The 14,353-nt window shown below is 36.8% G+C and overlaps 1 protein-coding gene across 1 annotated transcript; it reads left to right on the top strand.

The window, feature by feature from the left end:
* The first annotated feature begins 1,578 nt into the window (after positions 1-1,578).
* Positions 1,579-14,015, top strand: LOC145766838 (uncharacterized). The gene is made up of 10 exons (XM_082578541.1): positions 1,579-1,633; positions 2,094-2,273; positions 2,615-2,671; positions 4,044-4,151; positions 5,240-6,072; positions 6,581-6,731; positions 6,879-7,085; positions 7,742-7,875; positions 12,028-12,259; positions 13,410-14,015. Exons 1-10 carry the CDS (start codon positions 1,579-1,581, stop codon positions 13,430-13,432), a joined length of 1,980 nt encoding a protein of 659 aa, XP_082434667.1. The 3' UTR covers positions 13,433-14,015.
* The last annotated feature ends 338 nt before the right edge of the window (positions 14,016-14,353 follow it).

The raw sequence follows: 14,353 nt of genomic DNA, 5'->3' as shown, positions 1-14,353 counted from the left end.
ACGTATTAAATAAACAATGCGTAGGACCAACAGCTCATCTTAGGTGGCGTTGCTGCAGCGTTGAAAAATGCAATTGTAACTTGAAGGTATATTGAAATATGGCCACTGTCTCTACTTCACAGTATAACTGCACGATAAAGGAGCACGTATTTCTTTTATGATAATGACCACTTACGAAGTACTTCTATAATAGAGCCACCAGAACTTAGTATTGCAATAATAACGCAAGAAAGATGAGCCAAAACCAACCGAAGTTTGTTTAATGCAAACGGAACTACTGAAAAAGACAAAACAGATGGCCCACTTTCCATTAGGACTTATTCTGCTACAAATAAAAATCGCAGTAGGCCATAGCCGGCTATAGGGTATACCCTTTACACTCGATTAGTTTTCTCCTGAATACAGATAAAGGCAGCCTAACGTGTTCAAGACAAAGTGAAGAAAAACGAATTCGCAGCACAGCAACACAGTATGACAGGTTGATGGATACAATCTTCTTTTAGTATGAGACGGTTTGTTAAAATTTTAGGGCTGGTGGTGGTAATATATGAATATAATGAAGACCGTACTTTAGATGTGGGAAGAGGATGATAAAATTAGGTCGAAAGATTTGATCTCCACTTCCTCCAATGAATATCGAAAACCTTGATCAGTTTAGTTGCAAGGATTGATTTTCTATTTCGAATGAAGCACTTGAACAGGCACTTTCACTCCTACATCTACCTCATTCTTTAAATATTCCTTTTTCAATGCTTTCAAAATTAATCTCAAAAGAAATAAATCAAAGTAACTTCAGTGGGTTGAACATGATGTATTACATACACAAATATAACATAATTAAAAATAAACTCTAACGTTTTCGACACGTACATGTGTCCTCATCAGGAATTACATGTCTGCAATATAAATAAAATGAAAATTGTAAGGTAAATTTGACTTTGCATTATAACTGTAACTGTATACTAACGACACTCCAGACTGAAAAACACAAACTGAACGAGTGACACAGGAATGATTACAAGTAAATTATACGGTGGAAACAGATCACATGAGGTGTAAACTACAGGCATTTGACAAACAATTAGAACACACACAAGAGGAACGATGAGCCACAGGCGAATAACTGCCGGTTGAGAGACGGATTATTACGTTTGATTCTTAAGGCTTCCATGATCTTAGTCTGAAATTCAAATCTGCCTCGAGAGATGATTTTAAACTGGTCGATCGAGACATTGTCAGTGCACGTTTCACAAGAGGCGAAGTGCTCTATAATTGCACTTTTGGTTGTTAGGTTTGGGTTTAAGTGCTCCCCGGCACCTTAAACCCAAACTTAATCAAAACAAAGGAAGCACTATTCAAGTTAAAGGGATGAAATAGTTTACAAAAAGACTTGGTTTCCTATCTCTGCCAGATACGAACCTTAATCATTATGTCCAGAGCAGCCTTCGGTTAATGCAAGTCCGTATCTTGCTACACCTGTTATCCTTTTTTCTTTATACAGTTTACAGTAAGGGACATTATTTCTTTTTCGTAACAATTGAAAATGTAAATGAAGCTTGCTGTGACGTAATCTCGACAATGGATTCTGATTTGCAGGTTATCCCAGAGAAAGATCAAATAGTGAAGAAAAAAGGTAAAAATGAGCTAAGTTATTGAAATTGGTGAATTTTGCGTGAGCGATGTAATTCAAAAACTTTCATTGAACCCAATTTCAAAATTCAAAAACATTGAAATCAAACCATCAAAACGAAATTTTAGAAACTATTTATTCATTGGTAAGTATATACAAGAATACAAACGGTTCGCTGTCTAAGTATTTGGAATGACTCTGCTGAAACAGACCTAGGAATTCTCAACACAATCGACAGATATTCTAACCGGTTTAATATCACTACAGCTGAAAGTAACTAATCAATACAATCTATGGTCATTATACCATTTATGCAATATGCAAAACAGAATTGAATTGATCGTTTATCTTAGTCAGAAAACCAGCCCTTTATACATTGATTCAATCTCTGCAGACGTTGAATCAATGTATAAAGGGATTGGTTTGCTAGCTGGAATTAAGTAAGAATAGTTCTTGTTTTCAGCTGCGGCAACGCGCCGTCCTCTTCTGACGTCATCAAACAGTAGCGGTTCGAAGCCGTCGCCTCGCACTGCAAGGCCATCAAGATCACTTTTGTTCAAGACTGTTTTAGCTCTCTTCGTCATACTGCTGATAGTCCTGATCGTTGTTGTCGTCGTCTTGAATCTTTCATTGTCATCGTCAAGTAAGAAAGCGTTGTGTTGTTGTATGACGTCATGGAAAGCGTTGTTTGATGATGTCATAAACATTGGACTGACGTTATCCCTGAAGGACGTAGTTGTTTTCAACAGCGTGAGTTAAGGTTCCCACCTGACTTAATTATTTACAAATAGATTATTTAACTCAGACAGCACTGTTCGAAATTTTAAGTAAAAAAAGTACACTCAAATATATTTATCACAAAATTTATTTCGAAACAAAATCATGACAAAAAATTCAAAACAAAACCAACTGTTTGCTTGCCTTTAACCTATTTCTATTAACTTTATGGCAGAAAAATTCACTGCGTCTTTTTTGTTTGTGTAGATTCAATATCTTCTGAATATGATGCATTTTGCAAAGAAGATTATGAACAAATACTCGGTAAGAGAGGTCCTTGCTTTATATTGTGATCGCAGTGGTCAATTTCACCTTTAATCACATGTTTTTTTTAGATAGTGTGATAAAAGTAAACCATAACCTGTAGATCTCATCCATGGGTGGACCCTATGGAATCTCAAAACGTTTAAATCATGTGTTAAAATCATGATAAACTGTTTTGTGGGAATGCGGAATCCCGTGGACCTTATCTGGGTCTGCGTATCTCTTGGATGGCCACGTAATATCTTTAGGGGAATGTATGGGTTATTATTACGGCAATTTTTTGTTACAAAAGTTACTTATTTTTTAGTTGTACCATTAACATAAGAAATGTAAAACCAAAATTTCATGGTTGTAGGGTCAATATTTAAGAAGTTATAAAGTTACCAAAAGTAACTTTTGGTGTTTTTAGGTTACTTTTCATTTGTTAGGTCACTTCATTTTGCATACTTTTTTGCCTAATTTCCTATTTATTTATCTTTCATTTCTACTGCAGAGATGAATTTACACTCTATATGCCAAGACTTTTAATATAGCCCATCTTCTACAATGGTACGGATTTTAGGTTTGCACGAGCCCATGCTTGTTCGTATCACGTGTATTACCGAAAACTCGTTAAATAATTTTTTCGATGAAACAAATTGTGTTAACTATATTTAACCAATTGTTTTCCCTGCAACAGCTAAAGTGTTTGATTGACAGAAACTTCCTGCCAGAGAATGTAAAACATTAGGCCTACATTGTGTAATTTGAATGTGTAATTCTGATTTGAGTACCAATTGAAACTAATTTAGATGTTTTTTTATGTTGAATTGCTACCATTTCTTTCGCTTTCTTTTTTCGTTGAATAAAGTTACTTTTTGAGTCTTTTAGGTTACAAAAAATCGCCCTAGTTAGTAGATAAAGTAGTTTTTATCATTCTTCTTCTTCTTGCGTTTGAGGCCGCCACAGATCACGTTGTTACATCCAGGCGCAGCAGCCAATGGATTGTGTATTCATCGAGCGTTGTTAGGTCCACATGTCTATCTTGTGGTCGGTATACAGGACATTGATAGATAATGTGGTGTGCAGTTTGAAAATCTGAGCCACACGCACAAGATGGTGAATCGGCGAGGCCCCACTGGAACATGTTGCTGCTACAGTTTTTATCATTTAAGCAATAGAATTCATTGATTAAAGTGAAGGGCAAGTTTTAGAATTGTCAACCAGAGTTACATTAAAAAGTATAAAGGCCCGCAGGCCTAATAGTTCTTTGAAAGAAGTCCGTCACTGAAAAAATTGGGGCTCGCTTTTGTAATGTTTGATGGTGTTTTTAGGTTGCTATGGCTTTGTCGACGTACTCGTCGCTTATTTGTTTTCAAACTTTTTGCAACAGATAGTTCTGCATCCCATCACAGGAGATGTAAAAGCAAAATAACTTTGACGACCCAATGTAATGCCACGGATAAGCAAGTTTGGAGATATATTGACAAAAACTCGTCAGGTAAGGTGATGCCATCTTGTGTTTTAAGCTAACAAAAAACCCGAAAATCTTGATTTGTGAACAACTTTGCACGGACTATCTTATGTGATATTCACATTATCAAGTCATTTTACAGTTGCATGCAAGGCCATTGAGAAGATAATTTGGGCCCGGTTCCAATGAGATCCTATAGGACCTTAAAATCAAGATATTTTTAAGAAAAACGTACTGTATCCAAAGAACGCCTTAATTGCTACAAGTTCCCGGGCCCCTTGAAAGTGTTTTAGGCCCCTAAAATCATTCTTGACTGGCGTTGAAAGTACCTCCTGAACCCTCTCACCGCTACTAGTTGCATATCAGTGTTTAAATTTACTCACTACTTATCCAGTCAATCTAAAAATTGAAGGCATATAGCTTTAACACCCTAAACGTAAGTCCTACAGAAAACATATGTAAACTGACTATCGAAATCTCATCATTTTCTGTATTTCAATAAGCATTCCAAAGTATTTTGCATCCATAGTATGAACATTACTATTAATAACGCAGTTGGAGACATTAATTTCACATGGAAGTTCCATAAGATCCTTTCGTGATTTTTAAGCTATAACTAAAAGTATTTCCAAATTGGTGCCTGTTGTGTTGTAACCAACAGGAAGTGCAGTCCATGAACATTAGACAGAGTTAGAATCAAATGATCAATATGTTGAGTTGTCAAATCTTGTCATCGTGTAATCGGCTTCCGAGAAACGTATAGTTTGCTTGTTGTTTTTGCAATTTTCAAGCAAACATTGGATCATTCGATCTTGGATGATAGAGATGCCACTGAACAGGCATCAGTGTGTAACCACAGACTGTGCAGTTTGCGTCACAATCATCGCGCAATCGTGCCCCAGTTTGGCATGTCATTGAGATTGTAGCTAAGACACAGCCTGCTTTTGATTGGTATCGAACAAATTGAGTGTTGGACAGACGCTTTCATCACTCCACCACACAGCCACCAACCCACATTTATGAGTCAATGAATGTTTTAGAAATACTTCATTGTTGCTATAATGTGCTTTCTAATGAACGTGTTCAGTTCCAAAGTTCACATTTCATTTGTTCAGCTTGGAACTTCACATTCAAGTCAATTATTCTGTCTCCTGAGAAGAATGTCTCCTCCATGATCATCTCTCCTCCTTACAGAATCTCTCCTTCCGCTTGCTCGCTCCAGACTTCTTTTGACATTGATGGAATTCCTGGTGCCAAAGTTCTGCTTGTTTCAATGCACGGCAATGTCACCTACGTCACGATGACGACAGACGCGTGTCGGTATGGCATCATCGCAAATCAGGAAATTTTATCACGATTACGTCATTTTTGTGTCGTCATATTGTTGGATTCTTATCTTCCTTCTAAAGAAATTTTCGTCTCTGTGACCTCACATGATTGCTTTCAATACAAAACAATAGAGCACGACCCAAGTGTGGTATCGAACCCACAATTCAGCATCATTCCACGAAGCACCAGAAGTTTGTGTTCTTTGGAATATAATCGCGTAGGCCAAGTAGACTGTGATTGGTTGAGCATTGTTGGAATCGGGAATATGAACTTCACAAGACAAGAGTCGCATTCATGCATCATAGAAGGCGTTTCAAACCAAAAAGACGATGGTTTTAGTTGGTTCTTGGTGCTCAAAGGAACCCGTCAGCACACCAAGGGATACTTAATATCTCCCATAATTGAAGGCGGTTCCTCTCATCTCATATTATCGTTCTGGTACATTGCTCAGTGTAGTGGAGTCAACATCAGTATCTTTGTCATCCAATCTTCCCATGACGTAAAAGGAGTTATCGATGAAGTTCCACCAGTGTTAACAATCGCTGATGATGACGAAAGCTTTAAATGGAAACTTAACGTCACAGAAATTCCCATACCCCCAGAGTATAGTTCGTTTCAAGTAAGTCAAAAAATTCTCTATTTTTGTTTTGTCGTAGTGGTAAGTAAGTTAGTGGACAAATAAGTAGCTCACTTTCTGAGAAGTAATTTGGGAATGTACGCCACAGTACGGCATATCGAGGGCTCGAAACCAGAGCTGGTTATTTCCATTTTTAGAAAAATGAGTTAAGTCCATCAAATTACTTAGTTTACTAGGTACCATTTTGTGCCAGAAGTGGTTATGTCCCATACCTGCCAATGTATGGTTTTATGAACATGAAGTTTTGGTTTTGTCCTTTATTCCTGATTTTATACGATATTTGGAACTTTCAATTGCGATTTGTGAAAAACAATGATTTTGGACATACCCAGTTATGGTTTTGAGCCCTCGATATGTCTCAACATCAGATTTTTATCTTTTTTATTTTTTAGACCACAGATGTTTATCTTGGCATGCTAGTATCTGATATATTCATGACAAAAGTGAAAAAAAATGTTGCTAAATACGTTTGCCTTACTATTTTTCACAGATTGTCATTGAAGGAGCTCTATCCAGTAATGGCACTTGTGAAGGGCACCGCTGTAACACGAACATTGGAGAAATCAAAAACCCAGAATTTCCCCTTTTAGCGCTGGATGAAATCGCGTTTGAAATGCGCAACAATCAATGCATTGTTAACGGTACAATCTTCTTTGTTATTAGAAAATGAAAGCATATGCGATAGAAAAAAGAAATTAGCTTGGAATAAATTAGCTCAAAAAAAAACTAATAATTCATCATCAAAGTTAAAATTATAAAAAATTATAAGACTTTTAAGCACATTGCAGATTCATCCAACACAATTAATATGGACTGCACTTTCCAACTAAACGACAGTTCTGTTACAACATGTTTGTGGAATTCGTCGAAGTCAAATTCGGGTACTATTGCTTTCCCACATATATTTCCAAAACACCATTTTTCTCATTGGAAACCCGAAACGGTTGGTGATGACTTCGAAACAGAACACGGCGCCACTTCCTCCCATCTAGAAGGTGGTTTTAACGTTGTGGCTTTATAAGCTTTTGAAAATTTGAAACGGCTTTATTTATTCTGACACTTCATAAGTTATTCACTTTTTGTGTCAAAGGTTTGACTTTCATCCTTAAATCTTTTTGTTTTTGGTGCCCTAACTTTTGCATCTCTGATAAACTAAAACGTAGTTTGATAAAATAGTTGTAAAGCAACTACACGGCATATAAAATAATACATAAACATGAACATAAACTATAAACTACAAACGTTGAAGAAAGTCACCTCTTTACCAAATTTGTAGTTTTGATAAAATTGATAAATTTCATAACTTGTTGTAAAAGTGAGGAGTGCTTGTTTTTCAAAAACTTGTTAAAGTCGTGAACAACTTCTCATTAAAATTCTGCTAAAAGTACAAAACATTTGTGCGCAGTAGCGTTAACCGGGGGGTCTAGGGGTACTTTTGGGCCCGGGCCAAGGATAGTTTTAGGGGTCCGTAACTTTTTTAGGAGGCCTGGAAACTTGAAGAAACCACCGTGTATTTTTTGGACATAGTGTGTTTATCTTAGATATGTCTTGACTTGGGACCCAAAGATCTCCTTTGCAAAGGCCCAAATTATCCTTTCAAAGACCCTGTTCGTGTGAATTGAATTTTAACCTCAAATGTTTTTTGCCTCAGGTAGAGGTGCTATTCTAACTTTCGATGCCACGGGAAAGGCCAACAACCATGGCTATTTGCGTACTCCAATGTTGATTGGCAATAGCAACTGCACGTGCGTCATGCAATTTCTATATCTTCTTCGTGGACGATTTGTAAGTCACTATTGTAATTGAAATGAATAAAATCAACCAGGTTCGGACAGTTGTATAATCATTTACTGATGAAGTTTTCATACGGAAAAGATGAAAATTAACTGGTAAAATCGACCAAGCGCAGTGCCGAAGTGATTACAATAAGAAATTTTCTACAGTAGCAAGGGCTGCTTATATTGATAGCAGAAAATATTGTAAAACTGCTTAGAAATCAGACCTCAACAAAATTGTGGGAAAATAGGTTGTAGGCTAAAGTTAGTAGCCTAACAAAAATTAGCTCAATAAATCTGAGTGAAAAAACAATCCAAAGTTTAGAAGCTCAATCATTTCTTATCAGTTTTTCGCAAACCACTCTGTTTCCATTTTTATTGAAGTATGATGGAGTTTAGGAGTTATTTGATTATTTGAATTGGTAGCTTGAATTTTGAATATAATTTCGATTGATATCATAGAAGTGAAGGCAGCTAGCCTTTCGAACAACGAATTTACGGTAAGTGAAAAAGACGAAACAAAATTGAAAGTTTTCAGTTATTTAACTAGAATGTTGATAAGTTGACGAAAGCGAATGGAGTGAGGTGGCGTGTTTTGAGAATGGATGAAGATGATGTTTTAAGAAGGGCGCTGGAGTTGCAACTGGAGGGTCGTAGAAAACAAGGAAGACCCAAGAAAACGTGACGTGGAAAAAGCAAGTTGAGGAGGAAAGCATCAAGGTGGGCTTGACAAGAGAGAATGCGTTAGACAGATCAATGTGGAGGCAAGGTGTGAAGGCGATTGCGGCACTTTGAGGTGAATCTGGCCACCTTCGGTAACGGGAACGTCACCGGATTAAAACTGGACAACCACTACTACTACTACTACTACTACTACTACTACTACTACTACTACTGCAAACTAACATATTTGAGCAATAACACAACATTTAACATAATAAAAACAAAATAGCAATATTATGTTAAAATAGTTAAATGTGATGTTGTTGGTTGCTTATGTCTGTTTACAGGTAAAAAAGTAACTTCTCTACCCAAATTGCAACTGTGCTGTATAGAAACAAACTGGTTGAACACCCAAGGTAGAAAGTATACAGTTTGAAGACATTACATAACAACTTGGATAAAATTGAAATTGCATAGCGTCAATAAAAAGTTTAAATTACTTCGTAGCCAAAACATTTATACATTGTAATGATAACGAAATCGTAGAAATTACCCAATTAAAATAGTCGCAAAATCGTGGTTGTGGCATTCTAATTTACTAAGTAAATGGTGATAAAGGCAAGAAAACTTAACTGAAAGATAAATGAAAAAGAACTTACTAGAAAAATCCCAGTTACCTTGCTTTTTCGTCCATTTTTTCTTTTGCTTTGTTGTTGACTGGTTCTATTTGTTGATGCCAAAAACTTGAAATCACGAATGCTGTTGTCTGATAGACTTAAATTGCTATAGGAAACTGCTTCTGTTTTACAGCAAGTAGTTTTGGGCTGCTATATAGTCTACTTGATCAGAAAGTTTTTATATGTTCTTTATGTGGATTCGAAGTAGGGGAGAGTGGGGCACAATTGGACATTGGGTACAATTGGACATCGTATTTTATAGAAAAAATTGGAAACTCTGGAACTCCATGCCTCCGCAAAAAATTAGTTTCACATCAATCGTTGTACTATGAAAATTCTAAGAGTTTGTGTTGGTCGTGTATTGAGTTTGGCGGTGGGAAGTCTTTTAGCAACTGTATAGTATTTTTGTGGATTTTGTATTAATCGTAATTTTTTTATGTAAACTAAAAAAATTTAGTTTCTTTTTCTGTTTAAGCCATATAGCCTACAGTACAGTATCTTTTCATTACGTTTGCTTTGACCTGGCTTTTAGAACAAGTTGTCCCTGCCAACTTTAAATCGATGTTGGTGTGTGGGGCACAATTGGACACAAATTTTGGGGTACAATTGGACAGCAACACACATGGTATAATCATACTGTAAAAATAATTCTTTTAATAGTGTATGGTCTCATGTAATACAATGTCATTTAAACGTTGTAATAACATTAAAAACCCATGTTTTGGGAGACAAAATAACATTTTAAGGGAGGGGGGGGGTAAAATTGCTTTTTTAAGACCCCCCTCCCACGTGGTAACGTCCCTGATTTTACCGCAATAAACAAGTGAAATCTATTTATTCGAGTCATTGTCATTTTCTTGATTACTTTTGTGTTGGTTTAAACTGTTGTTTCTAAACCATTGATAAAATTTGCAAATGTCCAATTGTGCCCCATTACTGGGGTACAATTGGACACAAACAAAATTTTTTTCAATTAAATATAGTATTTAATATGCATTGCCTAAGTGTTGTTTCACTGTCTCATTTTGTTAACAGTGTAATACTTTGTTATTGTGCAAAAGTTGGATTTTGTTAGACTTTTAATAAAGACGGGATTTCAATTTTACTATTTTTTGTCCAACTGTGCCCCACTCTCCCCGAGTTTGTTATAAGATTGTAAAGTGTATATAATACAAATGCAGTGCAATGCGAGTATAACAAGTGATACTTGGGCTGATTCTTGATAACTACACATGAATAATTGTGTGTTACTTGCATGGAACATCAACAAAAACAAAATTTGTTTGTTCCATCCACGATTTTCAGTTTTCAACTGTTACCCTATCTTTTTTTTTTATTGCAACAACTTCAAGTCATCTCGTCAACGTCAATGTACACCGTCTGACCTAGATATATTTGAGGGAAAAGAGGATAGAAAACACCCTCTAAGACAGGGGTTCTTAACCGGGGGTAAATTTACCCCCTGGGGGTAAATTTCACCTACTGAGGGGGTAAATTCACTGAATCATAAACTAAGGCATTAAATTAACTTTATTTTTTTCAGTTATTAAAAAACTGGTAGTGTTGCACTCGATTTTGATTCAAATTTATGCTTATTGTAAGTTTTCGTCTCTTTTATCTCCACGGAAGTAGACTACCAGTTTCATTTCAGCAGCGTATGTGTGCTACATTTTCACTGTACACAACCTAATTAGGACTTCGACCACAAAGAAGAAATTTGAGCTAGTAAGGCAAGAATTAGTCTTCAGCTAGACGAGTCAACTGACTTGTCAAACTGTGCATATTTGTTGGTTTACTGTCGATATGTGCATGCTGGTGAGTTGAAAAAGGAATTCTTGATGTGCGAAAGTTTAGAGACGACTACCAAAGCGGTTATGGTTCTGGAAAAAATAGATAATTTCTTTCAACAAAATAATATATCCTGGAATTATGTGGGTTCACTTTGCACAGACGGTGCCCCTTCTATGCTCGGTGCTAAGTCTGGCTTTACAACTCTGGTGAAAAAACGCGCACCTAACATCATTTCTACTCACTGTGCCCTTCATCGACATGCACTGGCAAGTAAAACCCTTCCAGAATATTTTAAAGCAGTATTGAAGCATATGGTTAAATGTGTGAACTTTATCAGGGCATGTGCTCTTAATCATCGTCTTTTCAAAGTGGCTTGTGATCAGATGGGATCAGAACACTCTGTTCTCCTTTATCACACCGAAGTTTGCCGGCTCTCTGGGGGTCTTGTTTTGTCTGGAGTTTTCGAACTAGCCTACAGGTGAAATCGAGATTTTTCTTCGAGAACGCAAATCCCCGTTGAGTAAGCACTTTGGCGACAACAAATTTATTGGTACATTGGCTTACTTGACAGACATTGTTTTAAGTTTGAACCAGTTCAATATGCAAATGCAAGGAAAAAGCGATACCATTATAGATGTACATGATAAAATTCAGGGCTTTCAGACAAAATTATATCTGTGGAGTAGAAGAGTTCAAAAAGGAATTTATGCAAATTTTCCAACATTTGATGATTGGAAAGTCAGTAGAAGTCGCAACGAGATTACTGACCTCGAAATCTGGACACGAACATCAAGGGGCCAACAAAACGGTGGGGGTAAATTTTAATTTTTTCATTCGGCAAGGGGTAAACGAGACAAAAAGGTTAAGAACCCCTGCTCTAAGACAAACTAAATCCAAAAATTTGGTCTCTTTTGTGTATGTTCTTCGTAAAAATTAAAACATTTATCAAACACACTCGGTCAGTTTATTTGTAATTTGATTTTCAAATTAAACTTTTTATTGTGTTACTGACTATGAGGGTTTCTTTCTAGGCTCCTAGATTGCAAGTTAATCTTGTCTATGAAGTAAAGCAATCGGATCCCCCTGCGTTTCGAGTGGAGCCACAATGGTCGTTGTTCGGTCATCAAAGCGATGAATGGATGATCTCCTCCGTTCCTTTGAATCTTCAGTCTGTAGAACCCTTTCAAGTTGAAATTCGTGCAAAAGAAGTCAGGGACGGGATTGGCGATGTTCACATTGACGACATTTTCTTTCACGAATGTGGTTGGTGTGATTGTTCAGCTTAATCTAGCTAATTCCCTGCTGAAACACCAAAACAAAAAAATACCTCAACAAATACTTTGCATAATGAATTTTATTTTGTCTTTCCCAAGCTTGCAGGTACGCCTATCCAGTCTTATGCACGGTAGTTGAAGATTTAAATTAAGTGGACGGAAAGGCAAGGAAGTCCATCTTCGTTTTCACTTTCAGACGTGCCTAGCGTCCTACCAAACACAGAGACACATGCTTTTCAACGGTGTTAAACTAGCGCCCTTTCTAGCGTCAAACCAAGGCCCTCACAACTCTGCTCTAAACAACTGGCTTTAATTTTTAATATAACATATATCGATGCAATGTAATATCGAAATTCATTTCTAGGATGGACAAACGTATAATTTACTTGCCAGTGCCATGAACATAAAAGAAATCCTGAAAAATTTGGAAGTTCTTCATTGATGAGATGTGTCCGCCCGATAGATTTCATGTGTTCGCCACGATAGCTCAGTTGGTTAGCGCGTGACTTCGTGAGCGAAGAAGCTTCAAGATCAAGCGGCGCTGGTTCGACTCTCGGGATGTGCGCTTGAGCAACGCATTCCAGGACTGCTCTCCATTCAGCGGCACCTAATAGATGGAATAACTCCCGGACAACAAGACTTCAACAAACGAAAAACTTCACTCTGTCAATCTCGATAACCGGCCCTGCGTCGCTAAACTACCAGAAATAACCTACCAAGGCTTTGTCAGTCCGAGGATAAAGATTCAATACCAACTATGTGGTGTCATTTACTAACTAAAATACATTGCTTAATCACAAGGATTCATCACTATTTGGTCACGTCATCCTTTGTGGCAAAATCAACCTTTATTGTTGACTATCAATTTAAAAAAATCAACTTTTACTCCAGCCTTATTTCTGTTCTATGCGACCAAAGTCAATACCCTACCTGCTCAGTTACTGATCATGCGATCCATCGTCTAGTAAACAATTATCTGTCTACCGTGTAGGACACGCTCCAATAACACAATTCTAAAAACGAAGCATTATCTCAGTTGGCAAAATTTCCCTTGTTTAACGTTTAAAAACGTTGCATCAATGTACCAAAGATGGGTTTTTCTGAAGACACCAATCTAACAGTATTGATGTTTATTTCAGATTTTCGGCTCTACTCAACTTGAAGTTTGGTCGTCCTCAAAACAAATTTTGTTTTCTGACGACATAATTGCAGCAAGGTGATACTTCTCGAATCTCTCTCCAGTCCTCATCTAGGAATGACTGACATCCTCATTACATCATTTATATCATAAAAGAATCATTCAACGAAGTGGCATTGTTGTTGTTATTGTGGTTGAAACAGTAATGCTTTTCTTTTCTAATGATTGAGAGAATTATTTTTCTTGGACTGAGAAAGCCTTTACTGAAGCTTTATCTTGAGCACTTCGCATATTGGTAGAGCCTTTCAACCACAGGCCCTGTCATGGGGATTGACAAAGTAAACTTTCCTTCGTTTTTAAAATATTGTTGTCTTTGAATTATTCCATCTACTAAACGCCGCTAACCGGGAAGCTGTCTTTGATGTGCGTTGCTCAAGGGCACATCCTGTGAGTTGAACCAGAGCCTCTTGATCTTGCTATTTCTTTGCTTACAAAGTCAAGCGCTCAACCCACTGTCCTATAGGGGAAAACAATAAGCAAAATCGTTGGACAACAACACATACAGAACGAATTTGTTTTATTTTTTGTAACTTAACATATTCAATGCAATAAACCTTTGAACAACCTTTTTGGTCAATTGTGGAGTATTTTGTACGAAATATAGAGAATAGTTGATAAAGTTGTACTTTAGTACGGTAATACAGTATAGGCTATTTAAAAACTGGTAGTATACAAGCGTACCTGAAGCTTATTCTAGTAAACTACTTCAGCACAATTATTTACTTTAAGCAGGCAATAAAACTAGTAAGTGCTGTAAATTTTAAGAACTGTATTGCAACAGTGCCAACCAAACATTACAGAACTGATGTTAGTGATTTGTATCTATCTGTTTGCAAAATCGTCGAAAAACGTGTAGGCTACTGTGTGCAATGAAATGTTTGTTTT

This window comes from Aplidium turbinatum, chromosome 3 (assembly GCF_918807975.1).
Source record: "Aplidium turbinatum chromosome 3, kaAplTurb1.1, whole genome shotgun sequence".
Taxonomy (NCBI): domain Eukaryota; kingdom Metazoa; phylum Chordata; class Ascidiacea; order Aplousobranchia; family Polyclinidae; genus Aplidium; species Aplidium turbinatum.
Note: the sequence above shows the minus strand (reverse complement) of the source record. Positions and strands in the feature narration are given on the sequence as shown.

What these genes read in the sequence shown, in the direction of transcription:
- LOC145766838 (XM_082578541.1), top strand. Translation starts at nt 1,579, where the DNA reads ATGGATTCTGATTTGCAGGTTATCCCAGAGAAAGATCAAATAGTGAAG. An exon ending in TATTGACAAAAACTCGTCAG is followed by an intron (nt 4,152 to 5,239) that starts GTAAGGTGATGC and finishes TCATTTGTTCAG; the next exon opens with CTTGGAACTTCACATTCAAG. An exon ending in ATCTTCTTCGTGGACGATTT is followed by an intron (nt 7,876 to 12,027) that starts GTAAGTCACTAT and finishes GTTTCTTTCTAG; the next exon opens with GCTCCTAGATTGCAAGTTAA.